Source organism: Toxotes jaculatrix, chromosome 4 (genome assembly GCF_017976425.1).
Source record: "Toxotes jaculatrix isolate fToxJac2 chromosome 4, fToxJac2.pri, whole genome shotgun sequence".
NCBI lineage: Eukaryota > Metazoa > Chordata > Actinopteri > Toxotidae > Toxotes > Toxotes jaculatrix.
In genome coordinates this window covers 3165840-3188309 of record NC_054397.1, presented here as the reverse complement: position 1 = coordinate 3188309, position 22470 = coordinate 3165840, and the positions used below count along the sequence as shown (strand labels likewise).

The 22470-nt window shown below is 40.3% G+C and overlaps 1 protein-coding gene across 1 annotated transcript in view; it reads left to right on the top strand.

The window, feature by feature from the left end:
* The window catches only part of LOC121180410 (voltage-dependent T-type calcium channel subunit alpha-1I-like), a 131026-nt gene that overhangs the window by 59807 nt on the left and 48749 nt on the right, over positions 1–22470 (top strand). The window contains exons 8-18 of the mRNA XM_041035802.1: positions 1213–1552; positions 1645–2051; positions 9682–9833; positions 11430–11615; positions 12982–13099; positions 13545–13700; positions 15726–15813; positions 17209–17375; positions 20369–20439; positions 20691–21189; positions 21838–21938. Coding sequence (XP_040891736.1) covers positions 1213–1552; positions 1645–2051; positions 9682–9833; positions 11430–11615; positions 12982–13099; positions 13545–13700; positions 15726–15813; positions 17209–17375; positions 20369–20439; positions 20691–21189; positions 21838–21938 — 2285 coding nt within the window. The remainder of the gene's footprint in view (positions 1–1212; positions 1553–1644; positions 2052–9681; positions 9834–11429; positions 11616–12981; positions 13100–13544; positions 13701–15725; positions 15814–17208; positions 17376–20368; positions 20440–20690; positions 21190–21837; positions 21939–22470) is intronic.

Below are 22470 nucleotides of genomic sequence, written 5' to 3'. Positions count from 1 at the left end.
AAACATCAAAACTGCAGCAAGACAGCATACCTTTCAGTTTTCTGACACTTTACAAAATAAAGAAAATAATTGTTAATAAAAGATTAAGAAATTGCTGCAGTAGAACTACTTCAGTTTGGCCTGGTTATTTTTGATTGAACAATGAAACATAAGGTTTTAGTTAACGAAAATCCTAGAGCGTGTTCAACAGTAACAGAAAGAGCTGATGAATGATTCAATATTGCTCTTGTATACTGAAGTTTCACAACACTTTCTTTCGCTAACAAGGACAAGGACAACCAAGCTCAAGGCCAGGTTTCAGTTTCCCACACAGTTCTCTTCATCTTTCACAAACACGGGCATTTTAAATAATGTTGAGTGTCTGCATGGTGGTAGATCTGGGATTTGGTATAGGCTGTTAGATACTCTTGCTCTTGTCAACTTAGAATCAAGTATAAACTTCTTAAAGTATTCTGAAACTTTTTAGGGGGTACAAGAAAAGAACTGGGTAGATGACATGGACACTGACAGATAGAAGCCACCTGCACATGCTCAAATGTCATCCAAGAAAATGTGAAAGAAAAAGACAAACAGCTCCGTCACATTAACTACAAATAAATGAAATGACAATCAGATCTTGCTGGTCCTAAATACATCATGTAAGTAATGTAAGTGCCAGGACTCTTCACTTGGGGAGAAATATTGAGGTCACAGAGTTGTAAAGTGGGAGAAGCCACTGTTCTTGCCTGAATTTTAATGCCTTTCTCAGTGTTACAAAACATCAAAACAATGTTTTAATTAGAATGTTGGACGGCCTTAAACCGAACTCAATGTTGTTTGTGTTAACAAAGTGCTATTATCAAGACTGCTGTAGATGATTATATTTGGGAATAAATAAATATCTTTTTGTTTGCTGGCTGTATGTTAGGATCACAAATCGGCCTTTGAAACTGATTGTTTTGATGATAGACAGTTGACATCTCACCCAAGCTAACGCGAAAATAAAATTATATTTTATGTCATATCACACCAGGGTATAGCTGTTTAATGAAAGGTATACATGTGTTGGAGCCTACAAAGGAAAAATCAAAAATCCAATTCTGATTAGAATTCCAGGAAGTGAAGAACCAGATTAAGAGCAGAGCAGTACTCAGTATATAAAACAGCATTTAGCAGTCAAGCATCATTCACTCATGACCTTTGTATTTCTGTGTGCACCTCTCATCCTCCCAGGTCGGTTCCTTCTTCATGATCAACCTCTGCTTGGTCGTCATCGCCACGCAGTTCTCAGAGACCAAGCAGAGAGAGCATCAGCTGATGCAGGAGCAGCGGGCACAGTGTTCATCCTCCTCCACCCTCGCCAGTGAACCTGGGGACTGCTACGAAGAGCTCTTCCAGCTGGTCTGCCACGTTCTCCGCAAGGCCAGGAGACAAACTGTCGCCCTTTTCAACACCCTGCGGGGGAAACCTCGTGGGTTTCGGGGTGTCGGAAGAGGTAGAGTAGGAGGAGAAGGGAGGGAGAGGAAGGCCAATAGACAAAGAGGACGTGAGAGGAAAGCAGTACTGAGGCACAGTATGTAACTGTAATGATATTCAGAGACCGTAGCATTTAGTTGCATGGTTTATGCACTGACCACTTAACACCCTCCATTTGCACAATTTCAGGTTCTCCCTGTCCCCACCATAATAAACCCGACCACACCTCATCCACTGAACCCATGGCCCTCACAGCCCCCTCCGCCTCTGATGGCTGCCCTCAGTGTGCCGCGGCCCTGTCGCTCTCTGACGGCGATGGACCAGTTCGCAGCGCAGCCAGCGGGGAAGCCGAGGAGGGAGCTGTGGAGGAAACGGACAGGGATGGGGCCCAATCTGATGGTAAGGAGAAGGGCAAGAAAGGCCAGGGCGGTGCAGGGAGCCATAAGGGGTGTAATCCTAAAAAGCAATGCAAGGAGCTGTGGCACGAGATGAGGTTGAAGCTGTGGGGCATCGTGGAGAGCAAGTACTTCAACCGAGGCATCATGATCGCCATCCTGATCAACACCATCAGTATGGGCATTGAGCACCATGAGCAGGTATGGACAGCCGCAGCTCTAATCTTGTTGCATTGCTTTTCTCATGTTTGAGGAGCTTTCTTGGTCTTTAAATCACTATTTTCCCCCTCTTTCATTTATTCTCTTTCATTTCTGAAATACCTGTGCCATTCTCTCTTCTCTAGGTCTGTCTCTTTTAAACAGCTGGCTCTATTTTACTCTCTGCTCTCCCAGAATTGGGGCAATGTTGGCAGCAGTAATGTTGGAAGGGATGTTGTTCTTGTTGTTATTTATTTAATTTGTGTGTGGGTGTGTGTGTGAGTGTGTGTGTGTTCATCTTCAATTATTGCTACCCAATAAACATGTCCTATCAAGCTAACAGTATAAGTTTATGAATGGGGGAATCCATAGCAGTTTTGAAAAGGATTTGCTGGTTTAGTACTCTGTAGATACATTAGCTGCAGCTCCTCAGTAGTTTTAGAGTGAGCTGACAACCATGCTGCTTACACTGTGAATCCACAGTCTTTTCTAGTTTCTCTCCCTGTCACTCTATGTCCAAGTCCTTCACAGAGTAAACCCCTTTATGTTCTTGCTCTTGCACATCCATCTCTCTTTTTTTTACATGGCTTTTCCTCCTTCTGCCTTCATCATTCCCTCACAATGTCAGTCCCCGGGCAGCAGGATGGGCATGTCTGCACTCAGGTTAGGCAGCAGGATGTCGGCAGGGCCATCAGTATACGATCGCACCTTGTGTTTCAGATTGCACTTACCAAATCAAAAACTCCCAGGATTTTGCCAGCAAAGCTGGAAAAATTAAACTGGACTTAAATTTAACCATTTACTCTAATGAAACATCTTCAAGAACGTCAAACAAGTACAGCTGCCTTCATATGGAATCTCCAAGCAAGATTAAAAAATGATGCTCTGTGTTTTCTTTTAACTTGTGCTTGTTATTTTTTCTTTCTTTTCCCCATTTCCTGTCGCTCTTCTTTGTGCACTCTTTGTCTTTCTATCAATATTTCTCGCTTTCGCTATACCATCGCCCACTCATGCCTGCCACCGCCGCAGTGGTGGGTCGTCTCTCATCTCAGGGGTGGCTAAAAATAGAGAGACAGAATGAGAGAGGCAGAGAGAGAGAGAGAGACTTTGCTCCTTTAATGGGGAGGAAATAGCGAGTTGGAATGTCTGTGGCTCCACCGCCTGTTTAGCAAACTGGAGTCATGCCTGCTTCTGTTTGAACAGTGGTATTAGGCTTGAGAGGCTTGATCTATCTCATTGCTCTGATCAGCATCCTGTCGAGAGGTGCTTCTACCTGTCCGACTGCACCTTTGGTCTCTTGTTCTGTTGGTGTGAGAACCAGTATGGGAAATGCCAGCCAAGTGATATTTAAATTTCAAGGTTGCAGCAGGTCTGATTTAGGCCATCGGTTACTTTGGCAGACAAGCAGACATAATTTGGAGAGCACACAAACAAAGCAGTTGAACAACACACTCTCTCTGCATTCTCCCATTAGAAGGTTTAAATAGTCACTGAAAAATAGTTTTACACATGAAAATAGTTAACATCATCATTGTTGAAGTATATATTTGTAAAGATTTTAGTAACGTCAATGAGTGCACACCAACAGCAAAGTTAGAAATAAAAGTTTAAAAGTCACTTTGTAGAAGCCAAAAAAACAGTTCAGTCTAAATTATTAGATGTTTATCGGGTTGCAGCAAGTGAAGCAAGAAATCTGAGCACAAAAACTAACAACAAAGAAAAACAAGAATGTTTCACATCATCCAGGGGAGGTAAAAATGTTTTAGCATAAATGACCATAAATGGGGCTTTTTCAATTGTGTTGTAAATGTTATAAGTTCTGTCACAGAATCCAGAAGAAGTCTTAGTTTGGAGGATTTCCATCAGTGCCTCAAGTTGTTCTATGATCATAATCATAATTCATGGGTTGCTGTTGTCAGACCAATCAGTCATTGTCATACACGTTAGATGCTGCAGTGGCATCACGCACATTACTGAAAATGCAAGGCTATATCCTCCGTTGAGCAGGATGGATTGCTCAAGTGAGAAGACACTTCAGAGAATTTAACAGCTGTTTGGGAATTAATAATGCAGCAGCGTGACGGGCACTTTGGAGGTTTGACAGGGATGGATAGAGATCAAACAACACTGCTAAATGGTTGTCTTTCTCTGCCAAAATGTCAAGATTAAAAGCGAAGGAAGTGACCAGATTGATGATGCCGGTGGAGCCATGGTTAGCAGTTAAAATATTCAGCAACACCCACATACTCAGTTTTAGTAGTTTTTGGGATGGTTGTCACATGCAAATTGAAATTAGCCAACAGCAGAAATCAACCGTATTTGGTAATGACAAGCAAAAGTAGGTCAGAGAATTTGAAAATAAAATTATAATTGGTTTTAAAAGGACAATAAATCAAACCACAGAAAACAGTTGGATGTCTTAGAATATAAAAAGACAGCAATACACAATGATTTGAATTTAGCAGTTACTGAGACGCTGCATCTAAATTCGATGCTGAGCAAACCTTCCAGCCCTATCTGAGGAACACTGAGGAATCAATAACAAGGGGACAAACTTGGATAAAATGACCATCTGCATTAACTGAAGCTGTTGTTGAAATTTAAAAGAGAGAATATTTTAATTTCATGTAGTACAGGGAACAAATAAATGTACAGTGTGTCAGTTTTTTTAGAATGAAAAAAGTGAAACACAAGGATTTAGGATTGTTATGATTTTCCATTATCACATTATTGACATTATGCATGATCACAGAACTGTTACATGAGACAGGTGAAAAGGTGTTGCACTAACAGGGGTCAGAATCACTGTGCATCAGATGCTAAAAGCTTTAGAGCAGTAAAAAGGCTGAAAAAGCAAAGAAAGTTACAAATGGGATCATCGCAGGCGCATCGTTATTACTGAACAACAAAATTGGTTTGTCATTATTTTCCAAAACAACCCATATAACAGTTAAAAAAAAGGTCGGACATTTTGTACATCCAATCCTCCACCTCCTCCCAAGTGCAACACGCAACCGCACTGCATCATGGAACATTGCATCATCTGCCAATGCTGGCAGACAAGCAACTTAGAACACTTGCATTTAACTTGACTTAAAAAAAACCCACTGAAATTTGATACTGATCAGATCAGAGCAGCACATGTGACTCCTGCTTATGCATGTGTACAACTGCTGATTAACAGGTTTTAAAATGTGCTGTTCATTCATGGGCAGAATTACCTTCTGCATCCATCTGCATTTTAAATGCCATGCCATTGCTAATGTGTGTCAGCCATGTTGCTCTTGATAGGCATTAAAGGAGTATTGATGCATGGTGAAAAGTAAATCATCCTTGTATATAGAGGGGCAACATCATTTGTCCAGCTGTTGCAAGCCTACACACCACAGGTTTGTTCACTAACATTAGCCTTTGCGCATTGAATTGTTTTAGGTGTCATATCAGTTTGGTTACAGAAGTTGCTTTTAAAACTTTTTGTTTAGTTCACTTTAGAAGAGCATATTGTTTCGCTTTCCTAAATCAACTGTGAGTCCTCAGTGTGACATCAGATCTCTTATTTTATTCCATATATCAGCTGACAGGAAAACACAAGTCTTCAGATCTGTTCCCAGGTCTGCAGTAATGAGACGGCAATAATAGATCTCCAGGGGCTGCCAGTGTGGTTCGGCTGGTCTGCAAACAGCGGTCAGCCGTCACATCGTTACCGACACTGGTGGGCATGCATCATTAGCCCGTGTTTTCACACTGCTAAACACTCATTAGTACTGACAAACACACGCACACACACACATACATGCAGCAGTACAAACACGCACACATAGATAGACATGTAAATGCAAAACACACAGTGTTCATTGATTCTGAGCTGGTGAAATGTCAGAGGCGTCACTGCTGAAGTTACACAGGAGCTGTGTGGAATAGTGATGTGCTGGAAATCATGATTGTGCCAAATTTAGCTCCTTGTGTGTGCGTGTGTGTGCATGCGTGTGTTCTTCCTCATATTGAGCAAAGCCAGACAGAAAAAGAAAGACAGAAAGAGAGAGAAGAACTCAAATAATGTCGACGACAGCTGTAAAGACAGTCATTGATTCATGTTAACAATGTTAGAGTGACAGCAAGTTAAAGATGCTGAATTATACAGTAAAAACATACGGTAGAAGGCAAAAAATACTTACATCCAACTGCTCCTGCCAGTGTTGAAGTGTTAACAAAACTGAGTGGACGTATTAAAAGCTCGTAGCGTGTAGACATGTTAATTTCTTTTAAATAAACAATCGCCTTGCTGGTGCAACTTCCAGGACTGAATGGATAGATTACATCATAGTTTTCCAGATGATTTTTGGGAGCAGAAATTTAGTATTTCAGCTGGTTTCTGTGGTGTAAAAATCTCGGACTTTTTTAAGGGAAGCATCTGCAACATCCATAATTGATGACAAAATGTGTTATGATTCGTTTGCCTGCTACCTGCTGCTGAGTCAGAATGGAGCAAACAGTAGGGATGTGGACCGGCAGAGCAGACAATATTTGAACAATATGCCAGCTATTTTACTGCTTGTCAGTGTTTTTGTCCATAATTCTCTAAATCTGCAGCAAACCAATATAGTTTTCCAGAACTCTCTAGTTACGGTAAATGTGTGTGTGAGTGTAGTTGTGTGTAAAGGCTTTTGTTTTCCTCCTTGCCCTTTCCACCAATCAATTTGGACTATTCGATCCATGGTGAGTAAAATGGCTGATAACTCGACAAACTGATGAGGAAGCGGAAGAAAGAGGAGAACAATAGATAGAACTCAGCCATAAGGAGTACACTTTAGCTTTTCTCATTTGTTGGCAGAAATATAGTGAAATGTTTTTCTTGCTGCATGTGTGTACCGTATATTTGTGTGATGTGTGTATGAGTGACACCAGATGATAGCCTTGTTTCCTCCACATATTGATTGACTTGGGACAGCTTGTTATTTATGGATGTATCACCAAATTGGCCATGATGTTCCGTCATATAATGCCCACGCTCACATTTTATTTCCTCCTCTTTTTGTTGTACTGCTTCTCATTTCCTGCCCTATTACCCCATCTCTACCTATTTTCCTTTCTCTTCCTCCTTCCATTGTTCTGTGATTTTGTTTTGTTTATTTTTTTTTAGTTTAATTCCAAATATTTAGGCTAATGCTTAAAAGCATACGATCTATGCTGAGTACTGTTTTTTTTATTTTAGTTAATTAATCAATCTATTTATTTATTTGTTTATGTTTGTATTCTTTTTATTAGTCGGAAATGCAACTTGCTGGAAATCAGGCTTCAGAAAATAATTTCATGGTATATAAGAGCCTTGATTTTATAACTTATGAGCTCAACCAGTCAACGCCACTCTGATTGGCTGAGGATAGCACGTCGTCATAAATCAACCAGTAAACGGCACTCTGATTGGCCGAGCTTTTGGCGCGATTCGGCAAATTTCATCAACCGTCTCTCTGTCTCTGGTTTCATCTCAACTGTGGAAACAAGTGGGCGTTCGGTTCTTTTCAGCGTACACCAAAAACTACCGTTTTCCACTAAATTGAAGGTAAGTTCGGTCATGTTTGTTCAGTTTATGTTCATTTATGTATTTATAGTGTTAGCTGTTCCAGCGTTGTTGTTTTAAACTACCTAAACTTGCTGTGGCTACTATTGGCATTGCATGTCATCCCATCAGCTAACGTTAGCTAAACATTGGCCATACTTAAAATGGAATTGAAATTACTTTTGAAAACGACCTTGCCTAAAATATTCACGTTAGCGTGAATATTAAACGTGAACAAGCATTGTTCGGTCGCTAAGTCACTACTCACTCACCAGAGCTAGGCTGGCAGCTAACTCAAGCTAAATTCGTTAAGCTAGCAAAAAGTACAAGCTACGAATTTTACATCTAGCGGCTCCCTCACGGCGGGAAATATGCTTTTTACATGTTAGCGAGCCACGAAGGTAGGCAGGTCGTGATGTAGATGTATTAATCCAGTATTGGTAGTGGGTGCACAGGCAATATATTTTTGCTTACAAATATGGAGACTTGGTGTATGTGTGCTGTCTTTAAAGGTTTAAAATAACATTTAAAGTTCATAAGTTAAAAGTGTTAAAGTATAAAAATGTAAAATATGTATTTTCCTTTGGTTCATGAAAGTTGTATCAGAGTGAGTGTTCTGTACTTTTCTTAGTTTTTGGAAACGGCGACAGAGTGAGCGCTCTTTCTGTTAATATTCAAATTCGCATCTTTGCCGCTCCTCTCGGCTCCGTGTCTTTAGTCAATGAGTTTGGTCAGCAACATAGAGATGGGCTCGTAAAGTTGGTTAATGTGGTTGCACACGTTTCAGCCAGGGAACATACAGTCTGCAAGTATTGTGTGTGTGTAGTTTTCAAAGTGGTATGTTTATTGTGTTGTGTTAGCATTCTGTGTTAGCAGCTAGGATACGAACAAGCTAACGCGCATTATTTAGTGGAGTTTGTTTGCTAGCCGCATTATGTTTTGCATAATCTACTGTCGTTTAATTGTGCGTTTATGTAGTCACCATATTTGTGCGTAAGGGTACGCGTGGTGAGAGCAGTACAGTATGACTGCAGATTGCCTTTGCACATTTCTAATAATGTCTTTTTCTGCTCGTGCAGATGGAGTCATGAAATTTGATGACAGCCACAGAAGACTTTATGAGGATGAAGCAAAGGATTGCAAAGCAGTGGAGGATAGACACAGTCACTCAGGACTGATTATCCACTGTGGAGAATGTTGTCACAGCTTTTGTACATTGTCTTCTCTTGTGTATTCAGTATAATTGGTTCTGGTAGGATTTTACCTCAAAATACATTCAGTTTAGCGCTTTAATTTTTATTGTTTTCAATTTCTGTTGTTGTGTAGAAAGCTTTATTAGTGACATTTTTGTGCTATTAACAAAAATAAAAATGGAAATAAATGAGTCGGGATTGAATTGTGATTTTATTTTTTTTTTTGTAAACCTCTGTGTATAACTGTAGTCCAATATGTTTCCAGAAGGTGGAGGACCTGTTTCCTATACCTGTTAATTTTCCTGTAGCTTCATTGGCTCAGCAGCAGTTTTAAGCTGGAAATGTATTACACCTTTGTATGCGTTTCCGGTAGTCACCTGCCGCTGAGACAGTCAAATGAAGCTATAGGAAAATGAATTGGAACAGTGTGCCACCTTCTGAAATGGTACTCCAGTTATGCACATAGTCTAGAAGCAGTATAATAATGATGTCTCAAATGAGTTTAAATTTGATGTAGAAACAACCACATTTGATACTGGACGTTCGGTAGACGTCGGAAAAAAGGTTGTTTGGTGTCACAGTCTGCACCTTCAGGAGACCAAACGTTTGGACGTGTCTTTGCGTAGTGGGAACTCACAAGAAATAATGACCAGATCCTGTAAGCATGCTAACTGTATTGTTGTTAGCCAAAGATTACGTTGCTACCATGCTAAGTTGAGACTGGGACTCAAAATATTTGCTGTTTTGGCAGAGTGGCTACATATACCTAGTGTTGCATTTTTCTGCTTTAACTTGCTGACACTTCTTTCTTCTCTCGTGTGTCTCACTGTCTTGTGTCTTCTTTTTATTTTCCCTCTTTTTTAAACTTTTTGTCCCCTGTCAGCCAGAGGAGCTCACTAACGTTCTGGAGATCTGCAACATCGTCTTCACCAGCATGTTCTCCCTGGAGATGATCCTCAAAATCACAGCTTTTGGTTCTTTCAACTACTTGCGAAACCCCTACAATGTCTTTGATGGAATCATCGTCATCATAAGGTACAAGTGAAGTAGAGTAAAACCTGCATTTATTGTGACTGTTTGCTTAGAACATTTCATACACCGATTGCATGCTAGACCTACACTATTTCCATACATTAACATATAGATATGTATAAAAGGCAGTGCTATCATATCCTGTTAAACCAGTGTTAATGCCCTGGGGGCTGAAGTCTTAGGCCCACACAGGCTTTTTAAGAGGACAAAGCTATGATGTTTCTGTAATACTGACTGATGTACAGTAATTCGGGTACATGCTTCTTTTCTTTTTTTGGTGTGCCAGACTTTTCTGGAAAGAGAGCCTGCAGTTAAATTATTCATGTCATGCTTTGTTGAATTTACATCTGCGTTCTACCTGGTGTAAATGTACCACCTGTATGTATTTGGATGCCAAAGTCAGACAGCAGCAAACAGGTTTTGTCTTTTGTTGTGTGTGCCTGGAGCTTCAGGTGAGTGGCTGTGCCTTTGATCTGCTGGCGTTTTTTTCCCCGATTCATCTGGCTGAGCACCTTAGCCTGTGATCCCCATTATAACCCTGAGATCAAATACACATCAAAGCAACTAAAACTGAACGAGATCAAATGTGCAGCCCGTCACAGAAGATACGTGTTGATTGAACATATCTATGTCTGTCTTCTTATGTCTCGCTTCACTACCAATTTCCCTCTCTTCATCTATCTGAATGTCCTCAGCTATTCATACAAAGCTGCTCTGTAAAAGTACCCCTATTCAATCTTTGCCAATTCATAGCCGATGCTATTTTGAAGTGCTGAGTGGAGCCTTTGATAGCTACCTCCATTACAAGACAAATTTCTCTTAACGCCAAATTTTCCACCAGGGAATGGTTCTCCGCTCATGGTAAATGCCCACCAGAACTTAAAAACTTCTGTGATCTCCCCTCTGTGGTTGTTCTGTAGCAGCAAACAGCAATTAAGAAGGTCGTTAAATATTTAAGCAAGAGCTTGATTTATAATGTCCAAAACCTAAGTAGCCGTAAGTGGACACATTAATTACTGCAAGATAAGATAAACCAAGCCTTCCTTCAATGGCCCAAGGATTAGCGATGAATTCAGCTCATATCATTTGTCAATGTTTGCTCAAAAAAAAAAAAAAAGAGAGGGAGTGACTGAGCATCTTATCAGCTTTAAATATAAATTAAAGCAATGGTGCTTTTTATGATAAAAGCTGGTTAAGGGGCCTCATTTTGAACATTAACACTATTGACTTTCCAGTATGCAAATGTATGCAGTGATAGTCATTTGTACTGCAGAATGTGAGCTCAAAATCAAAATAAAATGAGCACTTCACAGTCAGAGGGGTGTTTCTGTTATTAGCTTACCCTCGCTGATTTGAATGGGGGTGGACAAAATAATTGAAACACCTGTCAACATAATGCAATACAGTTCACCTCACCTCATAACCTTTGTGAAGTGAGGGTGTATTGTAGGATTATTGTATTTGATTGCATTAGTATTAAATAGGTGTTCCCAATACACTTTTATGCAAATACTGCAATTTAATTACTGTAATTTATCTTAAACCAGCACTGGCTCTCTTATGAATAGTTGTCTATGTGGTCTGTGTTTATCTTATCAGTGTATGTGAGATCGTCGGCCAGTCTGATGGCGGTTTGTCTGTGCTGAGGACCTTCAGGCTGCTGAGGGTGCTGAAGCTGGTGAGGTTCATGCCAGCTCTGAGGAGACAGCTGGTGGTCCTCATGAAGACCATGGACAACGTGGCCACCTTCTGCATGCTGCTCATGCTTTTCATCTTCATCTTTAGGTAAGGTCAAACATATATGTGTTGCATAAGGAAATCTGTGTCTGTCAGCGTCTCTTTCTGATGCAGATGATTGCTTATAAGAAAATCTGTCCATGCTTCTCCAGCTCTTCATCACCTGACAAATGTACCAGTGCATGGAGCTTGGTTCTTTTGATAGTGCTTTTAGATTTTTTTTTCAGGGATATAGTTAAGAAAGAGAGATCATAATTACACCAACTGCTTTTTTGTGTGTTTATATTTGCCCTGTGTCTGTTTTTTTTAAAGTCCTGTTCACAGCTGTCATTGAACTGCAGAAGGTCACAGTGTTCCACAGTAGCTATTAACCCACGGTCCAATAATGAGCAGACACTTGAAGGTCTGGTTAGATTTTAACAAGCACGTACTCAAAGAACGGCGGCAACACAACAATCAGACATTTGTAGATATTCAAGCACTTGCACGCCAGCACTTTGAAGACCTAAAAGGTCTTTCAGGGAACCATTAACGGCCACAGGCCTTGTTGTCTTTGTTTCCCTCCCTCTCCTTACCCTGATTAAATCAGAATACACACTCAAAATCTGTATTTGTGTGTCTTCAGACAGTTAATACACACACAGGGTCAGTTTGCATATATAGGCACTTATTTTGAGAATATTTACTTGCTACGTAGTACTTGCTTCTTTACAACCTACTGTTATGACAGGGCTGTTTTCTGGATGCCACTTTTTCATGTCAGGTGTGTTCTGAGCTCATAAAATGTCACATCCCAGGTACATTGCACCATTAATATTTATCTTCTTGATAATTGTTGCATTGATAACGCAGCTTTCAGAAGCATTGTCCATGACAGTGCTGTTCTCAGGTGCTATTTACAGCAGGTATGTTTTACAATCATTAATAGTATTCGTAGTTGATATTGTACAACGGCTCCTGGATACCCTGCAATGAATTATTATCTATATAACTACTGTGCACAGTTAACTGCAGACCTCTTCCACTGATTTTACATGTTTAGTGTTATACTTTACAGTGACAACAAGGCCACTGGTGCAGATGACGTGTTATGTAACCAGGCTTTAGGGCTCAGTCGCATTCAGACATTTACACTTATCTTCATAATCCCAGACAAGAAAGTGTTCAGTTGCAGCCAGGGTACAAAAACAACTGATAACACACAGAGATGCATTTAAAATGCATTATTTATAAGAAGCAGCCAAGGCAAAGAAAAACATTAATCATCCAGTGTCTCTCAATGCATAACTCTAAAAAGCTGACCTCATATTCATCATGACTCTAAAGATCCACATTTAATTATTTGCCAGGTACAGCACATATTACATTTTCAGTGTGCGTGAACATAATCGGGGACTCTGCTGTTGTGTTGCAGTATCCTGGGGATGCACATCTTTGGCTGTAAGTTCAGTCTTAAGACGGAGACTGGCGATACAGTACCAGACAGGAAGAACTTTGACTCCCTCCTCTGGGCCATTGTCACAGTTTTCCAGGTAATCAACATATCACTGTTTGGATTAGCATGCAGACAAACACACTAACACAGACCTCTGCATATCTACTTCAGTTATGACCCACATTTATCTATATGCAGATGGCATATACATATTTCTTAAGACTCCATACAGTTCTGCACAACTTTTTATAGACACTGTAACCTGTAAACCACCTGAAATGCTACTGATGTAAACTTTTCCATAATGTTTGGAAATCAACTGCCTGAGATCCCAGTGGTTCATATTTTCAGATATATCTAATACACAAATGTTTAATAATCTATGTGCAAAAATTCTTTGAGGTACAATAGAAACCTGTGGAAGGAACTTTGTCCAAACTTCAGTATATAAACTTCAGTATTGATCTTTAGTTAGTAAATTGTTTAAGTTTGTTTACTTGTGTGCCATTGTATGAAATGGTTCTTGCTTTCCATTCTCTCAGATTCTGACCCAGGAGGACTGGAACGTGGTTTTGTACAATGGTATGGCAGCTACTTCACCACTTGCCGCTCTTTACTTTGTGGCCCTCATGACCTTTGGAAACTACGTCCTCTTCAACCTGCTGGTGGCCATCTTGGTTGAAGGCTTTCAGGCAGAGGTAAGTATTGCCCCATGGCTTCAAACTGCAGGATGAAAGCATATTTCCATGATATACTGATGTCTGCATTTTCCATTTCAGTGGAGGAATAGCTGTAAACGACTTTAGTATTGTTATAGATTAGTTTATTTGTGTTTTTAAGTTCACGATAATTACGATAATTACACATCTGATAAATAAATTGTCATAACTTGAGAAATAATAAATAAATAATTAGAAATAATAAATAATAAATTGTTGTTCATACCAAAACACGGGCTGTAAGTTGATGGTGTCGGACGGCTCTTAACTGTGGCCTGTGATATACATAAACTTTCAGACTTAGTTCTTCTTTGTTCAGCTTGTCTCGCTCCATCCATCCTTCCATTCTCTGCATGACGTCTTTTTCTATGGACAGCTGACATCCATCTGTCAGTGTTTCTCAAAGTGTAGCATTTGACCTTCAGCAGAGACCTTCGCAGCTAAAATAAGTCCGGGCTTTTGTGTCCCACTGATTTTCATGATCGCAGAACTGAGCAGATTGACATGCATAGAATTACTAATAATGTAACACTCGCAAATGTTGGCCAGTGCTTATAGACTAAACCAGTAGATGCTCGTGGGGAATGTGATCTCTTCCATAAAATGTCTTGCAGCTGAGTGGCAGTCTTTATCATTTTCCACAGTATCAAAAGTATTCCAGTTGATTGTTGTCTGTACATCCATTGTTACAGTTCTAACAGGGATGTCTAGAAGCTAATGTAAAATGACTTGAAAAGAAGACTCTGGAACAGCTATTGTATGATAATGTATGATAATGTTACACTTGTTGTTTACATTACCCAATACATGATGAGAATGCACAGGCAAAACCTCAAGTCATATTAATCTCTAGCAGAAATCAGAAAAACATGAATGATAAAATCCAAATACTAATATTATAGCGTCTGCTAATCTCCTCTTTCCATTCGCTGTATTATCATAAATATTTGTTATATGGTAAATCCTGTGGATACAAAGGCAATAACCCCCCAAAAATTCTTATTAGTATTACAATAAATGATCTCAGATCTCATCATACTACTGCTGCTCCTGAGCAGCCTAACTTATTCTGAAAATCATGTATAGCATCCCAAGCTTATATATGTGCCAACTATGCCATAGCCCTGTAAATACTGTAAACATGGTGAAAACCAAGTAAAAAGCAGCCTACAATTCAAAGGCTTTAAAATGTGTTATGCTGTAGAAATAATAATTACAATATAGGTCACAATTATGTTATTTATTAGAGGCTGTACCAGCAGTCAAAGCTTAATAACGGCGTATCGAGTACAACAGTATAATTTCTGATGCCATCCATCTCAGTGGAAAATGATGCTGTCAGTCTTCCATCAGCTGTCAGACTCACACACGTATCATTGGAAAATTGTAGTGTGGTTTGAGTAACCCAGTTAAGTTTTCATACACAGATCAAAGCATTACCATATTCATGGCGTGTAGCTATGATGTGTGAGTCGGGGGGGAAACACTGACACAAATCACAAGGCTTCTGATTGATCTCTTTGAAATGCCAAAACAAAACACAGCCATCAGTCTTTCACTCTGTCTCTCTCCCTTTCATTCTGTCTCTCTCCTTCGCTCGCTGTCAGACTTCCCCCCCCTCTGGCTCTCTAACCTTCCTCCACTCATCCGCTCTGTGTCTACTACAGCTACACACCAGGGATTATTGAGCCAATTTACTTCAGATTTTCCCATCATGAAGACTGAAGGGGAAACCCCACTGGTCTTAACCAAACCTGTGGGGTCACTAGAGTAGTGTGTCAGTAGTTTGAGGGTTTTACTGATTTAATCATAAGACGCAACAGAGATCTGAGCCACAGTGGTAACATCAAAAGTTTGGTAGTCCGTAGAGGGGAGCAGAGATTAAAGTTCCTGAGACAAACGGTGCACTTTTAGAGTCCCCTATAACATGAGTCCTGTGTAATAGTTTTCTTCCATTTTCTGTCTCTGTCCTCTTCTCTTTGTTTCTTTCCTCTTCATCTCCAGGGTGATGCCAATCGTTCTTATTCCGACGATGACCGCTCCTCCTCCAACTTTGACGAGAGTGAGAAACATGACTCCATAAAGTTGTCCGGTGAGCTGATGACATGTTTCCGAGCATCTTTTAAATTCTGCTCTTTGAAATCAGTGTCTATTCATTTAGAGTGTTATCATGTCACAACTACAGATGTAAGAATAAATATATTTAAAAGCATGATTTGCAAAAGTACATTTTGTTGAAGCAAAAATTAATGTGACTGTTTTCAGCTGGTGAATTTAAAACTCAAAAAGCAAATCTTTGGAAGTCTTTTTGTTGTGTTTAACTCACCACTAACACCACAGTTCAAACCACAGATTTCCTCATTCGTGTCAGAACAGAGCAACATGCCCGACAATCTGCTTGCATCTCATTTTTAAGCCAGTAGTCTTTGTTTTCCTGTGAGGCTTTTTCCAGGAAAGCATGGACACACTCACCCCAGAAAACCAAAAGTAAGACAGAACTACTCGCCCAAGGCTTACAAACTTGCAAGAACTCAGAGAACAGCCAGCAGTCTTCAAATATGAATGAGCTGTATCTTAATCCAGAGTTCACAATGAACCTGCTCCAGCTATACAGTCTTCCTCAGCAAACCCAGCCAACAACGCAGTTCGGAGAAGATTAGACACGAGTTCAGAGACTGGGGGAATCACTTTTAGACAGTATGAGTGGGCTTTTGCTGCAGAGGAGATGCGATCTCTGCAGTGCAGTGTAAGCAGAAGATGAAACGCTGCAGTGTGTTTCTTCATAGAGGGAAAGACAACAAGGTGTTTCGCTGCCTGTCCACTTCCACAGTGCAGAGGTATTACCTTGTTTAGCTGTAGCTTTTTTTGTGTGTGTGGGTGAATGTCTTCATTCTCTGTCTCTCTCTGGATTTCTGCTTTTATCTCTCTCTTTGTTTTAAGAAGTGAACCAAAGGTTTTTTTTTTCTTTGTAAATCCACTTGAGGAATATCTTCAAGGCAAATGTTTACACCGTCAACTCATCTTAATATTTTGAAAAATAACAACAATTAAAATATATGCAAAGCGTTTTCAAACTCACAGCCAGTTTAATGGCTGTCTTAAGCCCTCTCAGATTTGTGATTTCCAAATTTAGATATACTTTCTCAAGACCTCCATAAGCTTGACATTTTTCCTCCTTTCTCAATTTAAAAAAGGCTTACTGCGCTACTGCTGCGATGGCTCTCACCACCTACATGGGCATCCCGCAGCAGATTGAAGTGAGCTGTCTGCAGGTTGTCAAATGTCTGGAAATGGAGTAGTTGAAATAGAGGTAGACAAGACAGCAATCAGAATTACGATCTTCTGAGAAAATAATTTCAGACATGAACTAAAGTTGTAGACTGGTGATACCTTACAGAGTAAACGCATGTAAGAATGGGTTGTAAGGGATTCAGCAACATATGGGTGACATAAAAAAATAACTCTCATAACGGCTCTTTTCATTCAGACCCAAGGATCTGCACCTTGACGCCCAACGGCCACCTGGAGCTGGGAACTCTTTTGGGACCCAGGGGATCCTACTCCTCAGAGAGGCGGAGCTTCACCATCGAGTCCAGAAAGAACAGTGTGATGAGCCTGGGCAAGAGCAGCCTGGAGAGACGCTCCCTGTCTTTGGTAATCATTCATACACTTAGCCACATTCATGTAAACACATGGAAGAAGACATTTCAGTTGTCAGTTAGACTGTGAATCTCTCTGTTGAAAGACCATATTGATGTCAGCCTATTCACTACAAATCACATATTTGCTTTGTATCACTGCCAACCATTTTCCAGCTGTTTGTCATTGCTCTATAAGCCATTTAGAGGGATGAATGTGTTTTTTCTCCTTTCCCGAAAGCATTAGTTTGAGTTCATGTCAGTGTGATATGAAATCTATTTGTATTTGACTTTAAACTGGCACAAATCCACCACAGTAAACGTTTGTATGTATTTCATTTTATGCTTTATGGAGGTATGATTTGCAGCTGATTCAGAAGGTGTGTTTGCAGAAAAATCAAACCCAGGAGACACACAGAAGAAGATTATATGAAATGAGTCGTGTCAATCTGATGGCTTCTTGGAGAAAAAAAAAATATTGATGTGTTCTAGGCTCATGAGTTTCCCATTTTAACTTTATCACACCCATCGACAATCTCTACTGACAGCAAAATAAGAATTCAACCATAATAAAATAGAAACATTAAAATGACTTAATGGATTATAGATCTTGTGATGTGGAATCTGTACGAACTGCCGTCTGTAATGAAAGAAGACACATATCAATGATCAATACAAAAAGCTACAGCTATTCTTTGAAAAAATAAGTTTTGATTAAAAGATCCACCGAACATAAAATTTGTGATAAATACTGGATATATTGCTACTTCTCACACTTGTTCGGTCATGTATATTGCAGCTGTAACAGCTGTAGTACATTTGGACTGCTCTTTCTTAATTGCTGCACCCTATAGTCAATATACTAACATCTACAGTGTCTATGCATATACTGTAGATTCTAAAATGCACAAACGCAGTAGGAATGCCCCAGTGTCATGCCCATTGAACCAAAACCTTAGGAAAGAGAAACTGCAACAGTTCCACAGGGTTGCCATGGCAACTTCTATTAATTGACTGTTCCTATCTTCTGTTTATCCACAGTGAAACCGAGAGAAGTAGAGAGGAAAGGAACGACAGGGGAGAGAGGGGTAAACAGAACAGAACAGGGAGATGGTGATGGAGCAAGAGGATAATAAGCAGGAGTTAAAGCCAGAGAGATAATAAGCTGTGGTTTAGCAGCGCTCCTGCCTCAGAGGTTATAATGTAATCACAGTGGGTGTGGGAGATCCACTTCACTGTGAATACCTTGGCCAGGTCCACACAACATGGACTTTTCTGTGCGTGCTGTCCTGTCGTACACACGCAAGCTGTGTTTTAGGTCTCTGAAAACTCTGAACCTTCCACGGTGAAGATGTTCAGAAACAGTGTAGACGTGTAGGCAGGGAAAGCAGAGTTCTTGGCTTGTGACGTCAGAGTGTGCACCACTATCTCCTTTGTTTACATGAGGCAATGTTGTGCAGTGGTGGATGCAGCCAAATGAATGCTGGTTATAACCTCGTTAACAGGACTTTTTAGATGTTTACACATTAATGTTAGTCTTCCACTATACTCAGGAACAGAAGTGTCAGAACGTGCTTCAGAGGTTATAACTTTTTTCAGACTTATGATTGGCTAACATGGATTTATCGTTAGGGTTATATTGGGTTATATGGTGTACAGGTGTATGCTTTGTATCTGGAGATATACTTTTATACTTGATGTAAATATAATCTGAGTTGTAAGTGTGAGTACAAAAATGTACAGTATATTAGTGCCAGCTGTTGTCTGTGGTTTATGTTATAAAGTGAGGAAGAAATTATCTTGACAGTAATATTTGGGGTCTAAGAGACACACACACACATTCAGTGTCCTCTTGAATGATCTGCAGTGCAGTGCTGTGTGGACTGAGGTGTTATTTAACATCTAGCGTGCATGCTTCACCACAGTTTCTATAGAAACGGATGCATAGGTTCTCTGGTATATGGCACTGACATATAATTAGGCCTATCATGTTGAAAGGATCAGACATGCGGAAACAAACAGAAGTGGATCTGTTCCTTTAAGTGGAACTGGCACTCAGGGGTTTGCGTATTAAACTTGATGACAGCCTGCTGAGTGCACTACAATCTAATTCTGAAAATCCCAGTTTATATTTCATTTGTTTGGCCATCTACCTCTTTAAGTTTTTTTTTTTTTTCATTTGTGGATGTTTGACCTATAGTAACAGACCTGCTCTTTTTACAGTGATGTCCAGCTTCACAGTTATATACTGTAGCACATTAGCACATATATATATTCTTACTGATCAGAGCATTTTCACTGTGGCAGACTGGACTTTTATTATCCTTTTGCCTTAGCAGTATAAGTATATAAGAACAGGTCCAAGTAGTTGAAGTGAATTCACTATGTCCTCTCTCATTTACAGTGTAATTTATATTAAAATGTATCCCAAATCACCATATCACACAATATCATTAGGGGAGGAAAAAACATAAATGTAGATCTAGGCAATGAGATCCTGTCTGTGGTTCATTAACTGTGATTTGGAGGGTCTGTATGATGACAGGCTGTCAAACTGAAAAGACTTGTTGTGTTTGTACAACTGCTATGCAAATTTGACTTGACTGTATTTCTTCATTGTGGAAAATGCCCATTGATTTACATCATCATGTTGTCAAACTGGCAAAATTATCCATATTGCTAGTTTTCATCTTCACTGTCTTAAAAAAGAATCAGTTTATATATTTTATGTATTTGTTTGCTCAAGAAATACAAATATTACAAAATATTAAATTACACATCTACTCACATACACCAAATTAAAAGTAAACAAAAGGCTGTGTAATGTGTAATGACTTGTTATAACTGATAACTGACATGTCAACCTCTAGTTCAGACATATTCATCCATTCTTGTAGAAGTTGGTCATAGTCCGGTCTCTGTCCTCTGCTTTGTTTGAGTCTGCGGTGCCAGGCCCGGAGACATGCAGTGTCTCAGTAATTACTATGGAGTCCTTTGTGTCTCTTGCAGCGCCACGGCCGTAGTTCCAACTACCACAACTGGGGACGTCCTCTCCATCCGCAGTCTGCATGGAGCCGCAGGTAGACAATTAGATTTACTTTCAGCCATTGATTTCAGCTATTGCCTTAATGAATTCTTAATACCTTCATTAAGCCTCAATTACGTACATGGAAACTTCAAACCATCACTGTTGTTTTATGCTCTTATTAGCTTCATTACTAAGTGCTTAATATACAGACTAGTGTTTTTCATCGCTTTATTGATACTTTATAAATTGTTCATAAATATTGAATATCTCTTAATTATAGTTTTAATCTCTTCTGCTCTGCAGGTCCAGCTCAAACAGCCTGGGTCGGAGGAGCTATGGGTTTGGTGGGGCTCCTCTGGTAGGAGGCAGCCTCCGTGTGCATAGCACCCGCTCCCCCCAATCCTACGCTTATGCCGCCGAGCAGGAGTCCCTTCTCTCCCACCCACCCCTCTCCCATCATCCTCTACAGCCTCATCATCCACCTCCGCCCCCACTGTTCCTGTCCAGACACTTTGCTGCGAGGAGGGATCGACGGGCTCTGTCCCTGGAGCTCCCAGAGCTGCTTCGGGCAGGCGGACAACCCGTGGGCCTGCCCCCCGTCCACCCAGACGTCAGTAGGAGGAGTGGGTCCGGGGCAGGTGGATCCATCACTGGAGGGTCTGGCGCTGGTAGTGGTTTAGGAGTGGACCACCGGGACTGTAACGGCAAAGCGCCGGGTCCCCACACACAGCTGATCACTGAGGTTTTCCCTCAGGTCAATGCACGCAAGGACAGAGCAGACCTTGATGAAGAGACGGACTACGTGAGTGGCATGGATCTACATTAGCCATCAGTGTTATTCCTTTATTTACTGGGATTATCGCCTCTTAACTTGATACAGTGCAACTTCATTCTGTTAATGCTACAAGAACAAGGTGCTAAACTACGCACTTGAGCTTTGGAGGGATACTAAAGAGCAGTTGTGTGTGACAAAATGAAAGAGGCGCTTTAGGGCCTCAGTCAGGGATGCAGCTAGTGGAAGATAAATAGGGAATTCTTTATTGGGTTTCCAAAAATGCCTAGATGATACTGAAAACCAAAACAAAACATAAATCATAATAACTATGGGGCTTGGTGTAGAAATGATGAATTTATATTTGTTGACCTCTGCAGTGACTTTGCACCCAGTTTCTGAAATGTCCAGGCATTTCAGAAATCTCCTAAAGCCATCTGGTAATCATATCCAATCCCTTTCAAAGTATTTACACTATAGATAGAACAGGACTAAAACTGAGTTATTGGAGAAAAAAAAGCTGAATATTGTACGTACTGTAGTTGTGGATGTTGATCCATGAGGCACTTTTAGCAAAAAAAAAAAAAAATCAGATTACTTATTGATTTACTTGCTACGGTGATATTTCAACACACCCCCACCATTTCTTTCATCTCTCTTCCCTCCTGTCTCCTCCAGAGTCTGTGCTTCCGTATCCAGAAAATGATGGAGGTATACAAGCCAGACTGGTGTGAAACCAGAGAGGAGTGGTCTGTCTACATGTTCTCCCCTCAGAACAAGTGAGTGGACAACTTCAGATCTGTAGGTGAACGTGATGTCGTTTCCTGATATCCTGGAAACGTAAAACTTACTTACTTACCTGTTTAATTGTGTTTCTTTGTACAGCAGAGACGCCTTTCAGACATATATGGGTTTTGCTCAGAGAATGCACTCAGAGCTAGCTAAACTGAACCAAGTAGAGGAAATGTAGAGTAGACGCTTGAAAAGTCAGTCATAACAAAATGAAGTACATCATAATACACATCTAAACATACATGAACTTCTCCATTCCAGTATCTCCACCCTCATGGAGAGTGTCTCCAGTAAACAAGTACCACATAAAACCCATTGACCTTTATTTAAAACTCTTGTCTACTTGACACTGGTGAGTGGGGGATCAACTGCGCCAAAAATGTGCAACAAAGATTAACCTTTCAGTGAGAAATCAAAGGGACAAGCATGTCGCTGGATGTGTCAGTGCTTATAACAGTACACGCTGGCAAAGTGCTTCCACCAAGCCTCTTAGTTCAGCACTAAGGTGCAGAGAAACCG